Source organism: Penicillium chermesinum (assembly GCF_028974085.1).
Source record: "Penicillium chermesinum strain IBT 19713 chromosome Unknown utg000002l:1.0-5270490.0:1.0-5274688.0, whole genome shotgun sequence".
Lineage (NCBI taxonomy): Eukaryota > Fungi > Ascomycota > Eurotiomycetes > Eurotiales > Aspergillaceae > Penicillium > Penicillium chermesinum.
Window position 1 is genome coordinate 3877164 of NW_026695312.1, and position 18599 is coordinate 3895762.

The 18599-nt window shown below is 50.3% G+C and overlaps 10 protein-coding genes across 10 annotated transcripts; 5 read left to right on the forward strand and 5 right to left on the reverse strand.

The window, feature by feature from the left end:
• Positions 1-373: 373 nt before the first annotated feature.
• N7468_002309 (uncharacterized protein) lies at positions 374-622 on the forward strand (the record flags this gene model as incomplete). Its single annotated transcript, XM_058471606.1, has 1 exon — positions 374-622. One exon carries the CDS (start codon positions 374-376, stop codon positions 620-622), a length of 249 nt encoding a protein of 82 aa, XP_058334747.1.
• Positions 623-1145: 523 nt separating this feature from the next.
• On the forward strand, positions 1146-2826 carry N7468_002310 (EXS domain-containing protein; the record flags this gene model as incomplete). The annotated part of the gene is made up of 5 exons (XM_058471607.1): positions 1146-1230; positions 1284-1333; positions 1402-2078; positions 2137-2459; positions 2615-2826. 5 exons carry the CDS (start codon positions 1146-1148, stop codon positions 2824-2826), a joined length of 1347 nt encoding a protein of 448 aa, XP_058334748.1.
• A 692-nt stretch (positions 2827-3518) lies between these two features.
• On the reverse strand, positions 3519-5260 carry N7468_002311 (uncharacterized protein; the record flags this gene model as incomplete). Its single annotated transcript, XM_058471608.1, is given in 5 exon segments — positions 3519-4166; positions 4253-4531; positions 4548-4916; positions 4967-5119; positions 5180-5260. 5 exon segments carry the CDS (start codon positions 5258-5260, stop codon positions 3519-3521), a joined length of 1530 nt encoding a protein of 509 aa, XP_058334749.1.
• A 1827-nt stretch (positions 5261-7087) lies between these two features.
• Positions 7088-8221, reverse strand: N7468_002312 (uncharacterized protein; the record flags this gene model as incomplete). The annotated part of the gene is made up of 1 exon (XM_058471609.1): positions 7088-8221. One exon carries the CDS (start codon positions 8219-8221, stop codon positions 7088-7090), a length of 1134 nt encoding a protein of 377 aa, XP_058334750.1.
• A 763-nt stretch (positions 8222-8984) lies between these two features.
• On the reverse strand, positions 8985-10092 carry N7468_002313 (Ac45/VOA1 transmembrane domain-containing protein; the record flags this gene model as incomplete). The annotated part of the gene is made up of 5 exons (XM_058471610.1): positions 8985-9124; positions 9179-9421; positions 9473-9577; positions 9646-9944; positions 9998-10092. 5 exons carry the CDS (start codon positions 10090-10092, stop codon positions 8985-8987), a joined length of 882 nt encoding a protein of 293 aa, XP_058334751.1.
• A 213-nt stretch (positions 10093-10305) lies between these two features.
• N7468_002314 (rRNA-processing protein RRP17) lies at positions 10306-11011 on the forward strand (the record flags this gene model as incomplete). The annotated part of the gene is made up of 2 exons (XM_058471611.1): positions 10306-10482; positions 10544-11011. 2 exons carry the CDS (start codon positions 10306-10308, stop codon positions 11009-11011), a joined length of 645 nt encoding a protein of 214 aa, XP_058334752.1.
• A 321-nt stretch (positions 11012-11332) lies between these two features.
• Positions 11333-12009, reverse strand: N7468_002315 (tropomyosin; the record flags this gene model as incomplete). The annotated part of the gene is made up of 3 exons (XM_058471612.1): positions 11333-11495; positions 11552-11856; positions 11992-12009. 3 exons carry the CDS (start codon positions 12007-12009, stop codon positions 11333-11335), a joined length of 486 nt encoding a protein of 161 aa, XP_058334753.1.
• A 249-nt stretch (positions 12010-12258) lies between these two features.
• Positions 12259-13701, forward strand: N7468_002316 (uncharacterized protein; the record flags this gene model as incomplete). The annotated part of the gene is made up of 3 exons (XM_058471613.1): positions 12259-12592; positions 12661-12897; positions 12956-13701. 3 exons carry the CDS (start codon positions 12259-12261, stop codon positions 13699-13701), a joined length of 1317 nt encoding a protein of 438 aa, XP_058334754.1.
• Positions 13702-14545: 844 nt separating this feature from the next.
• Positions 14546-15100, reverse strand: N7468_002317 (glycosyltransferase family 34 protein; the record flags this gene model as incomplete). The annotated part of the gene is made up of 1 exon (XM_058471614.1): positions 14546-15100. The coding sequence occupies one exon, from the start codon at positions 15098-15100 to the stop codon at positions 14546-14548; it is 555 nt and encodes a 184-aa protein (XP_058334755.1).
• A 2234-nt stretch (positions 15101-17334) lies between these two features.
• N7468_002318 (uncharacterized protein) lies at positions 17335-18327 on the forward strand (the record flags this gene model as incomplete). The annotated part of the gene is made up of 2 exons (XM_058471615.1): positions 17335-17648; positions 17706-18327. The coding sequence occupies 2 exons, from the start codon at positions 17335-17337 to the stop codon at positions 18325-18327; spliced, it is 936 nt and encodes a 311-aa protein (XP_058334756.1).
• Positions 18328-18599: the final 272 nt, after the last annotated feature.

Consider the following 18599-nt stretch of genomic DNA (forward strand, 5'->3'; position numbering starts at 1 on the left):
CCTTGTAAACTTATTGGCCGAAGGTGTCCTATAAAGGATTGATGGGCATCTTTAGAGGGTCTTTATTAGCTCATTACGCCTCGGACTTCCCCAGAGTCTCGCGGTTCCCCGGCCTGCCTCGGCTGGAAGTCAGGTGACCTGGGGAGTTAAATTCACGTGATCTAGAAGGCAGAGTGCTGACATAAGGCGTATCACGAGGTAATCCAAGAGATTAAATTACGTATTATATTACCACCAGCCTCGATCCGGAACCTGGATGCGTGGCCTGCAGGATCTTTTTATAGCTCACAATAGTGAAGCGCTAAAAGAGGTCGTTGAGAAACTAGAGTCCCCCTGATTCACCTCAGAATCTGAGAGGGACCAGCTTCTCTGAATGATGAAATGGAGGATTTTGGCTGTCACCGAGCACCAATGTGACGTCCGTATCGTGTCCTTCAGGGCCAAAGGTGGGTTTTTTGTCGCGGTGGGTGCAACGATCACCATGATGGTATCGAGTCAGAATGCAAAGCCCCCCGACCCGGCGGAGCCACCAAATGGAGCTACCAAACCTGCAAAGCCCCTGACTGCTGATCAGAGCGGATCGCCTGGTCCGGACTCTTGTTACAAGACAATACACGATTGAAGATATTGAAGATGGACCCTTCTCAGATCGTATCAAAAGCTGTTGAGGCTGGCCAGGCCCCTGTCAACAAAGTTGCTCAGGGGTTTATACTCGTCGGCTCCTGCACCAGATCAGGGCCAGGGCGGGTCTCTAATTCGCTGTAAGCCTGTACCGCGGGGAGATTGGACAGTACCAAGGTACATGAGACCTTTGTAATGAACAGACCCCTGGCCCATTAATGCCCCCCATCATGGCGTATTGCAGGCTGGAGTGGAGCATCCAGACCCTCCCAAAGTCCACAATCCACGTAGGCGCGTGTCGTTTAACTGCTTATGAAAGCGTTCTGAAAGCGGCCAGGGAAAAGTTCCCAAGTCGTTGATGATCTTTCCTATCCTAACTCACCTCTAGTCGTTCTTTTTGGTCTTTGGGTTTCCCTCTTAGTTCGACTCGATCTTTGTCCTCTCCCTACTTCCCGGGGTCGCGTGTTCTCCGCCCAGCATCCCCCTCCCGAACCCTCCCTCCTTCTTTCCCCCCTGATGGAATAATGGGTCCAGATCAACATGCTCAATTAGACGGCTTCGGTCTCACCCTCCCGTTTCCAATCCGTGTGGCAGCTCTGCTTGCTCTTGGTAAGTTGAAGCCCTGTGAGCGGGATGTGCTTCGGCGACTAATTCTCGTCCAGGTTGGTGGGGATGGGGCCTGAATGTACAATATTTACAGAAGGCTCATATTGTAAGTCGCATGGCGCCCCTACACAGGCTCGAGAAAGACATTCCGCTCATCCGATCTCCCCCTACTAGAACATAGCCAAACTCATCGGCTATCCGGACACGCGGGCACCGGGCCAGCTCTCGATCCACAGCGCCACATATCGCCTTTCAACCTACTTTACCATCCCAATAGTCATCTGGCTCATCGTCTTCTGGGTGGCAACACGCCGAATTTATGATCTCGTCGAACGACTCGATTGGATCCCACAATCTCTTTGGGTAGTACTGCTCATTATCTTAATATGGCCCCTCAATCGCGCTTCTCGCCATGGCCGCATTCAGTTTCTCCTCAGCTTCAAGCGGGTGCTCATCGGAGGTCTGGCCTCGGACGAGCGCAAGTTTGGAGATATTCTGCTGGCAGATGCTATGACTAGTTATGCCCGAGTCTTCGGGGACGTCTATGTCACCTTCTGCATGTTTTTCACCGGCGACATTTCTGCCACATCGAAGCCGATCCGGTCCTGCGGTAAACCAATTGTCGTGCCAATTATCATCGCCGTTCCATACGCAATTCGACTACGCCAATGTTTGACAGAGTACATTCGGGCGCAGCGGGCCTCTTCGCAACCCGGCGCTGGCAACCAGCATTTGGCTAACGCCCTGAAGTATGTCTCTGCGTTCCCGGTCATTTACTTGGCGGCCAAGTTGCGCAACTATAATCCTTTGGACTTCAACGGATACAGTGAGATGAGCATGATGCGTATTCTGTGAGTTTTTCTCATTTCCAAAATTGCTCGTGCGCGTGGCTCATGTGTGTTGCTATAGGTTCCTCTGCTCGGCCGTCAACTCGGCCTACTCATTCTGGTGGGACGTGGTGAAGGATTGGGATTTGACCCTCTTCAGCGATGCGCGTATCGACCCATCAGGCCGCTATGCGTATGGGCTCCGAGAAAACCTTCTTCTTGGTCCCCCACGGTTGTACCACTATGTCATAATCGCGGATCTTGTCCTCCGTTTCTCATGGGCATGGCGTATATTGCCTGGTCTCTCGTGGCTCTCCGAAAAAGAGAGCGGTCTGTACATTCTGATGTTCCTCGAAGTGGCCCGACGTTGGATGTGGGTATTCTTACGAGTTGAGGCCGAACACCGTACGTATCATCTTCGTCACACGGAGGTCCGTCTGTGCTCCTAGGACCATGATTTATGGCCTGGCCAGTGCGATTTCAACTCTTCTTCCTTTTACTAACCCGCGTTTTCGTTGCACAGTCCGAAAAGTCGAAGGCTCCGGCTTGAATGGCCATAGCCTCCCCAAATGGAACCAACCCAACGGCAAACCAATCGATTGAACGAACCCTTTTTTTCCCGATCGGCGTCCTCTTTTTGAATCCTGGAACCCCTCACCACTACATCTGGAACGAGTATGAGACACAGAACATAAATTTTAGCGCCCACTATGAGCACAGATTTGCTCTGATTCTCTTCGGATACCACACGCCACTCTCCATTGCGGCTTAAAACCTCCCTTAGATATGAGACCCGAATCTCTTTGTTTTTACTTGGTGTCAGGAAGCGCATATCTGGAATTGTTTCTTTTCTTCGTTTTTCTTTTTTTCCTCGATATCAGCCCTTATACCATACTAGCCAACAGGCAACGGTTCTTTTTCGTTTTTGACGTTTGGCCTGGTTTTGATCTCACACCGATGCCTAGATTTAGGTCTCGGTGGTATCGTCTAAGATCTAACCTTCATGGCAGGCAGTTTTCATCTTGTGACTTGTTTCCCCCACCTTGTGGAGTCGCACAACGCGTCTTTCAGGAGCTGTATATAGATTTGATTCATTTGCTCCATTTTCTGATCAGCCTCTCCGTTATTTCCCCCTATCCTTTGGTTGTTTTTCAAAGCTGTTGCTACGTCTCAAGACTAGTATGTATATTACGGGTTCGGACTACATAGGTCTAGCTAATAGGGTTCATCGTGCATCATCTGATCAGAATGATCAATATGGTTTCAAACTCCATTCTTGGAAACTTCATCGCTTATACTGTTACCCTGAATGAACCAACTACGTCAAGAAAGTCATCATCGAACTAATCCGTCCGTCTCCAGATATCAGGACCATTCTTCCCTTCAGTCCACCGCTCCCTAGCCAAGTCAGCGACACGCCCAAATACCAAAAACCGAAAATGAGATCAAGAGGGGGGGGGAAACTCACCAAACAACCATATCCTTCGCCTCGAGATGCACTTCAAACTTACATGTCTGCGCGGTACAGTTCGGCACAAACGGACAATGATGGCTGAAAAAGCAATCATAGTCACTGCACGTCGGCCCATTCGTACAAAGCCCCAGTCTCGCCCGGTACCGATGCACCGCGATCTCGCGCTCCGAGAGCACAACATCGTGCTCGTTATGGCACATCGCGCCCCGCCGGCACTGGCCCTGCAGGTACCGGTAGTTACAGAAGCCGCGGCACTCCGCCGTCTTGACCTTGGCCAGTTTGGCGAAGTAGCTGTCGAAGGCGGGCTGGTCGGCGGGCTTTTTGTTGGGCGGGTCGATGCGCTCGCGATGCTCGTTGTATAGCACTGCGCGGGTTTCGCTGGGGCTTGTGAGGGAGATGTTCTTTTGCGAGCCGGGGCCGCAAGCAGAGGCGTAGGTTGGGGCTGGGAGGTGTGTGGGGTAGTGGACGGACATGCCGCCATTCCCGGAGATGGAGATATTGGGGAATGCGCTTGGGGGTGAGGGGGAGATGCTGCTTGTGCGGTGGTGGGAGGTGCTGGAGGTGGTTGTGGTGCTAGAGGCGGAGTCGCGGCGCCAGGAGGGCGCTGTGATTGCGGCTGTCTTGGGGATGATGATGGGCTTTGTGGTTTGGGATGGTGAGGCTAAGCCTGGAGGCGCGTTTAGGGTTGATAGTCGTGTAGCGAGAGGTCTTGTGGGCGAGATACTGCCGCCGGGGAGGACGGTTGAGAAGAGTCTTCCATGGAGAGAGAAGTGCTTCTGAAGACGCCGTCGAAACGGATGATAGGAAAGGTGAGCATTGTCCTGAAGGAAGGCTGGGCTGGAGTGGTTTCAACGAGGGTAATCCTTTCACGACTCTCTTCGTCGCTGGTGTATTTCTGGAGATCATTCAGGTAGCCATTATCGTGGCAGCCAGCGAAGAAGATCTTCTTGCATTGATAGTTGGAATAGTAATGTTTAAGCATGTCTATCAGGTTGGTTAGGACCTTTCAGTTGATATACTAACAGGCGATCTTGGAAATTACCTCGCATCTTGGAATCGGCATTTTCTTTGCCTGGTCCTACATTGATAAAATCGTACTCGCCTCGGCTGGTCGTGAATTGCTCAGCAAAGGTAGATAGGTCACTTCGCCCCGAGATGACTCTGGACAAATGAAGTGTTCTCGCTAGATCATTCATGTTGGCAAAGATGCGGACGAGGATGGTGATATTTTCGCTATCAATCAGGCGCTCGTCTTTCAACGAGTCTCGAACTGCTTGGGTGAGTTTACGAGAAGCATCGGTAGCTCCTTCTCGGGGCTTTGAGAGGAAGTCATCATGGAAGATGGCACCATCTCCATCGACTAGAACAACAACAAAATCATTTTGGGACTGCCAAGGTCAGGGTGTGTGTGAAGTGGTTAGGTGGATAGAAGACGCACCGAGCCGTATTTTGCCCACTGCCCGAGGCTCTTCTGGGTCGATACACGATATCTTTTCTCGCTGTTCAACTCAAGCTCCAGAACCCGTACCTTATTCTCATAGGTCTGGAGCATTTGGAACATATTCTGGCCATTCAGTTCAGCTTTCGGTGGCTTGGAGTAGACAGAAGTTTGGACTGGTTAGAGGCCGTTTACGCCTTGTGGGAAACTCACATCTATGAGCCCATTCTTTTCATTTTCTCGCTTGGTGAAAGCCTCGAACTGAGCCCTCAAGTTGATATTGTCTGCAAGCATCGTGGATTTAAATAGAACAAACACCAAAAGCAAAAATGTCACTAGAATGTTGTGGTGTACTCTTGTATGGCCAAGATTTGTAGTAGATGGTTAGCGATTCAGCTGGATTGACCCGGGCTAGGGGCCATTTAAGTACCCTGAGCCCGCCGAAAGGGTTAAGGAATAATATTTTGAATATTTATCCAATCATCCTGTGCCATACAGCCCCGGCAAATACACAGTCTGTGTACTTGCAGCCGGCGGCGCTAAAAAGGATGGCTAGATTAGGCCGGCGCTAACTGCTACAAGATGTGACGGGACTTCAACACTACACCGTTGATCACAGAAGCGCCCCCGAGGTCGGTCTTAACGCCCACGATATGCTAGTTCCCGCTTTGATCTCCATTCGATGAAACGTTCCAAACTTGGATAGTCGAGCTCAAACTTGGAACACAAACTTTTATTATGAAGAGAATGATGAGTAGGAGCCACTGAGCTGCCAGTGGCTGCGATCTCTGAGCGGGGTCGGGCAACAATTATAGAATGAGGCGTAAATCAGACGGGTTGGAAATGTTTGAAAGACCCTCGAATCTGCCTTGCCTGCATGCTCGGCAATCTGGCAGTTATAGAGAGCCACGTCGCTCGGAGCATAGCGACCACGTAATATTGCGAGGGCACTCAGCACAAATGGTACAACTAGTAGCATGGTATTTGCTGCGATGAAATGCATTATAGGCTCAGGCTAGGGGATCTGCCTGGATTGTATGTATCGTATAACAGTACATAACGCCCAGTCGTTCGCCCTTTTAAGAATGCGTTTATTCCCTGTACCGGGAAGATGGCTTCTCTAGAAAAGCAAACACCAAGGGAGTCACTACAAGTATGACATATTGACGGATAGAATAGCATACACGAAAGAGCTATGCGTGTAGTGAAGAAGCCAGAAAAAGTACGTTTGATGTTCTATTGTAGCGAGACTTGGACACAATCAATGACGGGAATCGCTGGAGGCATAAGCATAGTATGAAAGAAATTCTCAAGGACTAGGGGACCATGCACGCCCTTGAGGCTTCTAGTACTCTACTGCTTCGAGATAATGGTCGAGCAATGCCAGTTCATGTGATTTAGCCGTCAGGCGCAAGGCCTCCGTGTTCCCAAGCTCAATGCAGTCAGCTCAGCTACCGGATACTAGTACGGACCTCAAGAAGATCTGGGCTGTCGCATAAAGAGCGTCTTGTCAGGTGGGGTGACCCATTCAGATGAGTCATGGACCGACTGCTTGATGTGGACTGCATTATATCGCTCTGACCAGAACTACACTGGTAAGCCTATTGGTATCCGGAACATTTCGGGTTTGCTTCTGCGAACAGTAGAATATTTCCCATATACTTGCCGAGACGTTGCTCCTTTGGAGACCCGGAATCCAATAGGCAAATTCGAATTGATTACATACCAGTCGAGGAAAGATATTGATCAAGCTTCAAAGCGGCCGGCTGACCAACATGCTAGCAAATAGCACATCCATGTGATTTGCTCGACTTGAGCGAATTAGAAAATCTCCAAGGTTTGGTGCATTCAGACTGAATATCAATCCATACTACCCCGTGTCAAATTATGCATCCATGGATATGTCTGCGAAGGAAAATGTTGTTATTATTGACATATGTTCATTGCTGACTGACAAACTTTGCTTCGAATCACAACACATCACTACCAACGCCAAAAATTTCGCAGAACAGATAGTTTGTAGCCCCAGATATTGCACAGAATGGAAGAAGATTAATACCCCGGTTTCAGAAAAGCCTCGCTCAGATCATGCTTGTCGTACAACGTGCGTAAGCCAATGCATCATCGACGTCCTGAGTCCCGATCGTGAGAGGGTGCATGGTTCTCAAAAAGGTCTTCAAGATAAGCACTGGGCGCCCTCCCATGACTTGGCTGGCTCAGGTTCACCGAGCTAGTAGACGTTACGTACGAGTTGCGCTGGTGGTGATGTGAGTCATTATAGTCACCAGTAGGCGGCAGAGGGGGAGAAGGAGGGTAGCCCTGTGGCGAAGTAAAGCCACCATGTCCCGAATAAGTAGCAGACTGCGGACGCTCCTCCTGAGGGGTCGACCTGCTCGCAGCGGCATAGAAGCCTGCAGGCATGTAATTCGAATTGCGGTTGCCGGTAGTGACATTCAGGCTGTGATGGGATCCAGCTGCAGCCGCGCCGCCCGCAGTTGGCGAATAGAACAAACCGCTTTGATTTGCAGAAACCCGCCGTGACGACTTATAGGAGGCTCGAGTCGCCGTGCCGAGCTTGTCGAGGGATACGTCCGTTGTGGGTGCGGCCGAATATGAGGAACCGGATCGCTTTTTGCGGCTTCCTCGAAGGAGTCTCTTTGATTCTGCGGATTGTGCGAGTGCGGCGTTGCGCACTGAGCGGTTGACCGACCATGCGACCATTCCCCTCCATGCAAGTACAGCGAGCCCGATCAAACCCAGGATAGCACCGACAGCGATGAATACCGTGCCTTCCGGTGTGTTGGATGTCTGTAAATACGGTGCGCCATCGGTCGGGGGAACGGTTACAATAGCAGCGGCGCTGGTCGAGGTGGATGATGGTGTTGATGTGGTTGTTGTGGGAACGGATGTTGTGCTATCGGAGGAGGTAGAGGTTGTGGAAGCCGTCTCGGAGGACGAAGTGGATGTAGTCTGATCCATGCTGGCAGAGGTTGTTTTTGGTTCTGCCGAGGACTCCGACGAGTCGGTAGTGCGAGAGGTGTCAGTCGTGGAATCGGTAGTCGATGCAGCTGATGTGGTATCGGCCGCGCTAGTGGCTTTATCAGTGGCAGAGGGATCGCCGGTGGTCTGAGCGGCTGTGGTTTCAGTCGCTGCCGCCGGCTCCGCAGATACAATAGTGACCAAGAGAAACACGAGGAAGAAGAGGAAAATCCAGGAATGGTGGGCTTTTCGAAGTCGCCCTGGGCTGTATCGCATGGTGAGTCCGGCGTAAACAATTGATCGATCTCTTCTCCACAGCGGGTCGGGGCAAATGTAGATCAGTGTTGAATAAAGAAGCTGCCAGTCATGCGTAGAACTGCAATGCAATATCTGGCCCGGATGACGGCCCTAATGAGCCAAATATCGTACTTGGCTCGCTAGGCTCTTCTCCCACTGTCTGAGCTGAGTCGGCTGGATCGTCTTGTTGAGGATCTGGGTGTCTACTTATGCGAATTCAATTGTAAGCCATGAGAGACCGGGGAAACGAGCGACGGGGTTCTCGAAGGAAACGAGTGATGAGCACAATTCAGAGAAGAAGAGGCCTCCCTATGCAGAAAGCCAGAATTCAAAGGACCCAGTAGCCACTGCACGCTGGAACGCTAAGGTCGGCTACGCACACCCCAGACGAACAGGTGTCACATGATGGCTTGGTCCTACCAGAAATAGCATACAGTGACTTTGTAGTGGTATTTGCGCATCGGTTCATAGTTCGTTCAATCTTTATGCTACCCTCCTGGCCCAGAAGCGCTCATCATACTATATACATAGATAACAATATCTACAGATATCACAGATATTCAAGTCAAGGATCGGAATATACTAGGGGACAAATACCAATGGAGTGACTGTATCAAGTGCAAGATTGTATATCATACAGAAATTCGACTGAACTCAATACCCGGAAGCTTAGAATAACAGAAGTGACCTCTCGAGGTCTGCATCGAGCAAGTAACACACGCCCCCCTCAACGAGAGCCCATTTACTGCTCTTTCTTCTGGCCAGCAGCAGAGGTATCCTTCTCGAAAGCAGCGTATGGAACCTGCAAACTGCTCAGAGCGGAGACTCCGACGTATAAAATGATGAGACATAGGAACGAGGCCATAAAGCCCATGAAAATTCCTATTCATTGTCAATTGACCAATCAGGGCAGAGGGGGGGGGGGCTGGTACAAACCTGGAGTAAAGTATTGGTATTCGTCAAATAGAGATTGGTGACGGTCCGATTCAGAGGCAATGGAGGCAGAGTAGTCAGAGAAGTCTCGCTTAAGTTCCATGCGGAGGCCATCTTGGTTCAATTCGTTCTCTGATTCGTAGATAATGGAGTCGGTGTCGGGGAACTCGCGCGGAGAGGTGACATAGAGGAGGGTATACTTTGCCGAGGAGGGGATGCGATCAATGATATCCGATAGAAGACCATCTAGGCAAGTGTTAGGATGCAATCAATTCCACCAAGTGGGCATCTGCATACCATTGTCGGAAAGTTGCTGGGCGCGATTGGAATCCAAGGACAGCATGGGGAACTCGATATCAATCACACGGGGACCGGCTTCAAACTCGCTGGGATATGAACCGGCTTCATCATTGTTAGTCCTCGTTCCACAGCTAAACTGCTGACCCATGATGAGCCCAAGGGCAACTTACATGAACCGTCAATGACAGTTGTCTGGGCTTTGCAGTTCTCCTCCAGAAAACTCTTGAATTGCTTTGCTTCGAGCGACCCGCTAACTTCGTTCACACTCATCTTTGACCGAATAGACTTATCCTTGCCTAGGACCTTAGCGCCAAGGCGGGGTGCGGACTTGCGCGTCGAGTAGTCGGAGCTATGAACACCGGGTTGGGAGACAATAACATAATAGTCAGAAGGGCAAGTTTTTAGAGCAGAAGAGACGTCATCGAGAACTGCGGCGCCAGACTTGATGTATGCGGAGTTCGTCAGGACCCTATGACAAGTGATTAGCTGGCTGTAGCTTGCTTGGGGGACATGACCACATACTCGGAGGTTGATGCTAGGAAGAAAGGCGAAGTATCTCTAAAGGCATCGACCGCAGTTGCCCCAAGGGCAAGCAGTCCGAACCTGCTGAGATGCATTGTGCTGGAGTGGGATGATGTTCAGAGCGCGACGTTGCTAAAACGGGGAGGTCGGACTTGGCCTTCGGAGGCGGTCGACTGGGCCCGGCCCGCCTCGAGCTTTATGATCCAAACTTTTTTTTTCTTGCTTCCGTCAGAACGATAGCGCTGCATCACTCTCTTCCCTCCAAACAGTTTTCCTTTTGAAGAGATTGCGGGATCTCTGAAATCAAGATGGGTCCCATGAAGAAGCGTAAGCTGAACACCAAGGTGGAAGAGATCAATTTCGACAATGACGCTCGCCACGAATTCCTTACTGGATTCCACAAGCGCAAGGTGCAGCGCACAAAGAACGCGCAAGCAGCAGCCGAAAAACGAATGCGTGAAGAGCGACGGCGTGAGCGTGCGAAGGTATACTACTATGAATTTGGAAAATAGGCTGCAACATAGGCTTATACCTGCTTCAATCTAGATTCGCGAGGAGCGAGCGAACGAATTCAAGAGAGCCATGGAGGAGCACAAACTTCAGCTGAAGCGCCTCAAGGAAGAGAATGACAGCGATAGCAGTGACTCCGACCCCGACGAAGATAACGAGGAGTGGGAGGGCATCGAGGAACCGCCGGCTGTGGACTACGAAGCCGAGTACATCGACGAGGACAAATACACTACAGTAACCGTTGAAGAAATGGATGCCACCCGGGATGGCCTACGCAAATCAATACAAGGTGAGGACTCAGACGAGGGAGAAGAGAAATCAGAGCAACCTACCACAAAAGAGGAGCCGCCCAAGCCTGCGAAGAAGGCCCGCAAACCCGCATCGGACAAGCCCAAGAAAAAGAAGAAGCAATTCCGGTACGAAAGCAAAACTGAACGGAAGCTTACCCAAGCGAAGCAACGCTTGTCGAAGTCGAAGAAAGCCAAGGCGCGCAGAGAGCAATAGGCAAAAGCGAGATGTCCTAGGGTTGTACTTTGAGAGCGAGCTTCTTTATACCACATTATTACATATCTGGGTCGCTAAGGGAAATCCCAGCCTGTCAATAGTAAAAGATTCTATGATTCACACGAAAAATGATAATCGAGCTTAGTAAAGACATGCGATTAGTGCAGCGCGGGACACAAATGCTATGAAAAACGTCGTCTCCACGCATAGGAGACGCAACGTAACCAGTCACAACATGAAGAGTAGACAGTTGAGAATAAGGAAGCCTGCATCCACCCCCAACCTCTCCTGATCCCCTCAACCAACACTTTGTCCGAACGCTTAAACATTGCTAATGGAGACCTCAAGGTCGTGGAGGTCCTTCTGGAGCTCGGCGTGCTTCTTGGCCATCTCCTCGTATTTGGCCTCCCACGAATCGCGCTCTGTCTCGAGTGCCTGCACCTTGCGCTCGTAGTGGTCGCCCTTGACGTCGGTTTGACGGAGCCTAGGCAGCCGTTAGTCGGAACAGCACAAAGGACGGTCATACGGTTAGCTCCATACTTCTCATTGGTCTCTCGGAGAACCCTCTCGTTATCCTCAGCCTCCTGCTCAAGCAGCGCCACCCGACGCTGGAGGGCCTCATTTTGGGTGTCGTGCTGAGCACTCGAGTTGGCAGCCTCCTTAGCCTCCTTGAGGGCTGACTCCAGCTTCTCGACTTCTTCCTCCAGCAGCTGGTTGCGGTGGTTGAGGGATGTGATCTCCTGCTCCTTGGAGAGATTCTCCTGCTCCAGGGTCTTGAGCTTGGCCTTCAGCTCCTCGTTCTTCTCGTGGGCATCGTCGGCCTCCAGGCGCAGGGCGTTCATGCGCTTTAAGATGGAGTATTAGCACGCTTTGAGTTTGCGGAATTCGAGTGGTGATATGTTGCTGCAGCCATGTGCATGGGGGACAAGGAAGCTTGAGCTACCCCGCCGAGCAGGGGGCTGCGGGCTGGAGAAACTCACCTCCTTGATCTTGTCCATCTTGAAATAATCGAAAGAAGGGAAGTAATATGTATTGAAGAAGGCGAATAGGCGATCGCTCAGCGAGCCAGTGGATGGAGGAGGATGGTGTGGTTTTTGGGGGGGAGGATAGATGGAGGAGAGGAGAATAATACGGGAGAGTATGTCCACAGTTGTCAAGGTTGCTATTACTGTGCACCGTACACAACCGCCCCGCTATTCCTCTCGTCCAATCAACGCCCCAAGATCGGCGCGTCTCCACGGGCAACCATGTCCGAACAACACGGTCAATCGAGGACTCCTTCTTCTCACGCGTTCTCCTTCCCCAAATCCAACCCACTTCGCACGCGAATTGAGAGTTCCACCTCCAACACGATGTTGGCTATTCGCGATCAGGAGAATTTGGTGAACACCCACCATACCGCCGCTGCCGCCAAGCCATTGAACCAAGGTCTCCGGCAACTAGGCCCCAAAACACCAGGCAAGAAAGTGTCTCTTAACGATGAGAATAAGCCTATCGCATTCGGAAAGCAGAATGTCAAAGGGAACGGGAACAAAACTGGAAACGGAAAGCCTGGCAAAGATGCATTCGTCACGCCTATGGGTATGGAACTAATCGCCCGAGAGCCAAATACGACGAGAATTGAAGGAAGCTGACAATTGACGGGACAGACACCCGAAACCGTGCTCCACTGGGAATGAAGACGACAAATGCGAAAGCGAAAGGATTGCAGACCCCCGCACCCTTCGGCGGCACCTTGAAACCCGAGAAATCGGCTCGAAAGCCGTTAAGCACCCAGCGAATCAAGAAGGCTGCCCCAGTGACTCAACAGGCTCCGACGAAGGTGTACACAGAGGCACCTCGAGAGGATGTTCCGGACATTGAATACATGCCTCCGAAGCCTAATGGTAAGATGTCAAAGTGGTTGGAGGTATACCATGAAAGGCGGCCGCTAATTGCATTTAGATCTTCCCGACTTTCCTGACGATATCACTTACAATACAACATTCCCACAATTCCGTCCGAAGAACCGTGCTTTGGGCCTGGAAAGCGTTTATGGAGGACAAGAAGTTGGCAGTGATGGCCTTACACAAAAGCAGCGCAAGTTTCAGCAAGATTCCGCCCAGTGTGATAAGATGGTGGATGATATGATTATGAAGCAGCTGGAGAGCGTTGGTTTCAACGAATCAAGCGAGGATGAAGGCGATAAAATAATGCCGTCGGTTTCGACTGGCTCCGATACCCAACGAAAGGGACCCGCAAGCAACACCAGGTCTCGCAATATTTCGACCCTTCGGTCCCGCGAAGCTGCTGCAGCTCTTTCCGGCTCTAAAAGTACTACCGCGCCCGCTAGGCCAGTGGTCGCCCCAAAATCTCGTCTTACACCCTCCGTTCTCATGCCCAAGAAGAAGGCTCGCGTACCTACCAACCCCTCGTCCATGCGAACCACCGCTGCTGCCGTCACCTCCAACACAACCGTCGGATACACTAAGGGACGCAGCGTCTCAACAACTCTGCGAGAGAACAAGGCTCGCCCAATGGCAACTTTGTCACCCGAGACCTACTTCCAACTTTACGGGCCACCTCCTTTGGGATCGAAAATGTGGGTGCGTTGTAAAGCGGCTGGCTGTTTCGATAATGAGGAGGATAGCGAAGATCTGCAAACATTCGGAGAGGACGACGAGGCAGACGATTTCCAGCTCACTCTGTAGCTATTACACACAGCGTCGGAATTTGCCCTTTGGCATATGGTCATTGACTATCGTTACTCTGCGCGAACTTGACCACATGATGTGCAAGTTTTTGTTTGAATATATCTTTCCTCGGTGTGCCTGGGTTGCAATGGGGGTTAAATTGTGGGGGATTATTTTATCGGTGTTTCTAGGCGTCTCTATGGAGTAATAGCCTAAACTTGTCCGCAGATCATACTGTTTCAGGGGCTCCCACTTATGAGCAAAATCCACGATTAACCCGTTAAGATGGTTAAAAATTGGTCTATCCCCATTACCAATTCTTCACTCAAGATGACTCCACTAGAAAGATATAAATCAATCTCAAAGTAGCGCTTCTGGCAATCATTGATCTTATGTCCTAACTTCCCCCACTCGTTGCACTTTTATAGAGCCCTCTTACATGCGAAACTTGCCCCATTAAACGGCTGTCAAGGAACATGATCCTGTTCTGTTCAAAATGGCCTGGTCATATTTGTGGAGAGCCAAGGTGGCGCTGAAAACGGGCTACTGATCAGGCATTGCCCCAAGGGGCGGCTCTAGCTGGCGGGATCCTTCAAACGTATCCGCCGACTGGAAGATAAGGGCACCCGATCCGAGCTTAGATGGATGCCGGCACATCAAGGAATCAGTGGAAACGAGATCGCTGATGAATGAGCGAATGAAGTGGTAAGGGTTCATTTCCCCGTATACTGACGCGTCAAAGAGGAAACTAGAAAAGCACTACTCAGCCCATGAGACACAATCATGAAATGGGGCTCTAATTGGACTTCATTAGGGTATTATTAATAGAGAACGTGGTCAGTCATATTGTCCCCAATCCCATTCATGATGGCTCTGAAGAACTCCAAGTCATGGACGGCTCTGGATATCCAGCTCGTCGACGCTCCTTGTCCCAGAACTCTTTTACGATCTTGACATATGCAGTTTCTTCAACAGGTAGCTCCCATTCTTTATGATGACCTTCGGCAATTTGAATATAAGGCTCCATCGTCTGAACCAGATCGTCTGGAGGGGTGCCCGGAAAATGAACCAGAAGGTCGCCGGGGTGTACTTGGAGACGATCCGGGGAGTCCTTGTTTGGACTCAACCCATCTGGAGATCTCATATAAGCGTTGAACCATCTTAGAGGGCAGTAAAGGACTGATTTCGAGAAGAACTCGACGTCTTCAAAGATGTTGTCCAAAGCAGATTGATCAGTCCAATAAAGGTCTGCATCGGGGTGAACCGTGGTATAAGAAATTGCGGCTGCAAGTAATTTGACCGACCATTCGTGAACACGTATGAAGAAAACCCCATTGTTCATACCATTCCAGTCTTGGGTCAATAAGAGATGGATGTCGGAGAGCTCTGGTGGTGGAAGGAAGGTTTCAAGGGGCATATTAGGATTTAAGAGGACTGTATCGCTATCAAACCAACTAAATAGAAGATTATTAGCGCAGGGACGAGCATTCAGAGGATGGTATACGTACAGTAGCCACTGTAGCCGTTGGCTTGCTGGCTTTTCCAATTCTTGGAGCATTATAGACATCAAGACTGCATATTTATTGTAGGTACCCTCTACAATCGGATTTCGTAGCACATGAAGAGGGTATCCCAATCGGCGGCTGTGCTCTTCGTGCGTCTTCATAGCTCGTTCATAAATAGGTTTATCGCCATAAATCATGGACACTTTTCCAACGGCTGGCCGCCCGTGACTATGGTTCAGATATGGCGTAATAGGGTATCTGTGGCTTGAATGCATATCGACTGTAGATTATTTAGCATAACTGGCCGCAGTTTAGACATAGAGAAGCCGTGGGACCAACCATATCCGGCAAATAGCTTGTAAAGCACCCAAATTCCTAGCACGGCTAAGATCACATGCTGAAACCCCCCTTTGTCTTATGCGTGGACTCTTTTTCGTCCAGTTTTGGTCCATCCCAGTGACCGAGGACAAGAGATGGGGCTTCTTTGCGGTTGAATAGGGCAGTTTGAGAGTCATGGGTTGCGAAGAAATCGAAACGACGGAATAAGGCGCTTGTTGTTTTAATCAGACGGTGTCCTACCCCACCGATTAAAAGAAAAAAGGAAAGCGACCATTTTCTTTTCCTTCTCGGACTGTCTAGGGAGACTTTGGTATTTATACGTCGTCAAAATGCGCCTCGCGCCCATAGTGTCGGCGGGAAACTTGGGCCTAGAGAGATAGTATCCACTATGTTACCGAGTTTTAAGGTATCGATACCAGTATTTCAGGAACACAGGTCATAGCTCTGTATCCAGGCGCTTAAGCAAACCAGGTGACTGGCTGCGAGGAGTAATCGTCCTGCAAGCCGCTAGGCGCTAAGCCGGGATCAAGATTCGGCTCCGTCTCATAGTGGAGTCGTTTATCGCGATGTTTCTAATAATGTGTAACTTTGATCAGCCCAACCCCAAGGGCGACCGCTAAGAGCTTTGCGTGTTCGCGGACCGTGGAGGCTCTAAGGGGCCGGCCCGAAAAGGGGTTTAGGGGGTTATTTGATGGCTCTGCTTGCCAGGCTCTGCTTTCCCTGGTCGCGATTCCTTAAATCTTTGACTCGCGTCTTCTTTGTTGGTATAATCCTAACCTTAATCGTTACTTTATCGTCTGTATTCCCCTGGCTCCAGATGTTTCGACTTTAGCTGCCAGGCGCTAACGTGCCGCCCTCAACTTTGTAACTTAGTCCCTGTCAGGTCTACGAAGTAGTTAGACTAGGAACGATAATTCGGGTAAGCGCCCGACCGTCTTAGTGGTTCGTAGTTCGGAATCCAGACGATCGCTATTTTATTTAACCGTAATAGGCTAATGCATGACTCGCGACCATGACTTCGTCTACGTGGTTCCGATACGTAGCTTGGCAGATAGACATTCAAACCCCGATCACAGCTACCCATCCATGGATGCGTTGGAGGCATAATTACACAGAGAAATGCATGGATATTTGATATATGATGAGCTGAGGACACAATAATACTAACATTCATCCGCGGCTTCCCTGCATCAAGACCCATTGGAAGGGGGTAGGCGGGGCAGGTAAGCACCTAAAGCGTATTGGAGAGACTACGACATATCCCGCTCATGGCCCCTGTTGAATGTTTTCAGCTGGTCGACCGGTATCATGGAGAGGGTTCCTAGCAAATGAAATCCAATTGGCAAGGATTAAAGAGGCCCTTGGGAGGGGCGTTCTGTAATAAAAATACCGCGTCTCCTGATTGGGCACCGAAAGACAACCGGGCACAGTCAAAACAAAAGCTTGAGCCCCGGGGTCCTTGACCACTCCGTACTGCATACCCTAAATATATCTTAATCTCGGCGGGAACGCCATCTTTAATGGTGGGTCACGGTGTGATGGTTGAAACGTGCGTATTTTACTTGTATAGAGACGGTAAATTGCATAGGCAGGGCGGCTACGAAGCGCAGGCTACTTCCCTATACTTTGGGGGGTCCCCCCGTCAGTATTTGCAGAGACTAACGCCAGAGAACTTTTGCACCTCCCTTCTTCATACCTATTATACTTCTCTTCCCGATAGAGGGCTGCAACGGAGCTGTAGGATCTCCGCATATTGACGAAGTCCACAGCAGCAGTCAATTTCAATCAGGAAGCTGAGTTACCCGCAATGGAGTTTGTCGATGGCGGATTGTCCATGACAACAGTCTTTACGCCTCCTTCGTCTTGCTCAACTGCTGCTTGGACATACGAGCCTTCACGGATAAATTTTGTCAAAAACGGACTGTTGCTCCAAAATGCCGGCTACGATATCATGTCTTTATGTTGGCCAGATGGCTTCACGCAAGTCGGACGAGACTTCTCGGCGATCTCCCAGATCTACAGCCCCGGCTGGTGTCCTGAAGGATACAGTTCTGTTCATTTGTCAGACCTCCCCGGCACAGGATCGATGACCGGGGTGACAGAGGCGACTTGTTGTATGAGGTACGTCTATTGATGAATATCAAAATGGTCTTGGTCGCTAATGCTACGTAATGCTAGTGACTTTACTTGGCTTGAAACAGACTGGAACTCCGCACAAACATTCGATGGCTGTGTAAGCACTTATCCAAAGGGAAGCACGACGGTCATCCATACCGATGGTGCAACGTCGAAAACAACAATCACTGGGCCGGTTACGATGTGGGCACAGCCCATCGTTGTCCAATTCCAGTCCTCCGACTTGAGTCTCTTTTCAACGTCCACCCCTGTTGTCGCGATGACTTCCAGCACGCCTTCAGCATCTCCGGGGTCCAAAACCATCTCATCTCCTGCTGTAACACAGACCAATCTGGCAACCAGTACTTCCTCTTCTGGTTCCGCCTCTGCTGGTTCCACCTCTGCTGATTCTACCTCGGCTGATTCCAGCGGATTATCTTCTGGTGCGAGCATTGGACTCGGCGTGGGCGTGGGTGTAGGAGGTGCTGCACTGGTTGCCGCGCTCGCCATGTGGTTTTATCGTCGGTCCCAGAAGAAACGTGCTGCGTCTCAAATTATACATCCAGTTGACGGCCGAATGCAACAACAGGGACAACAATACTACCCCCACCACTTTATACCATCTGAGCCCTCAGAGGTCCATGCATCGGAAATCCAATGGAAACCTGCCGAACTTCACGCCTAGACATGCAATTAATGGTCGGAGTTTGGTGGAAAGCGCACCCACATTATTACTACCCTCAATAAGTTTTCTCACTTGAGCGATCTTTGCTTTCAATGTATATACCTCTATACTATATCCTTTTACGCGCATTATTGGGGCGTCGAATGTAATTATTGACTGTAAAGCTGAACCTCATGAAACAATTCTCAATCGGATGATGGCGAATGAATCTGTCTACTAGCTTGCCCTATGTAGCATTCTAGGTGTATGCAAGGGTGTTGTCTATCCTTTTA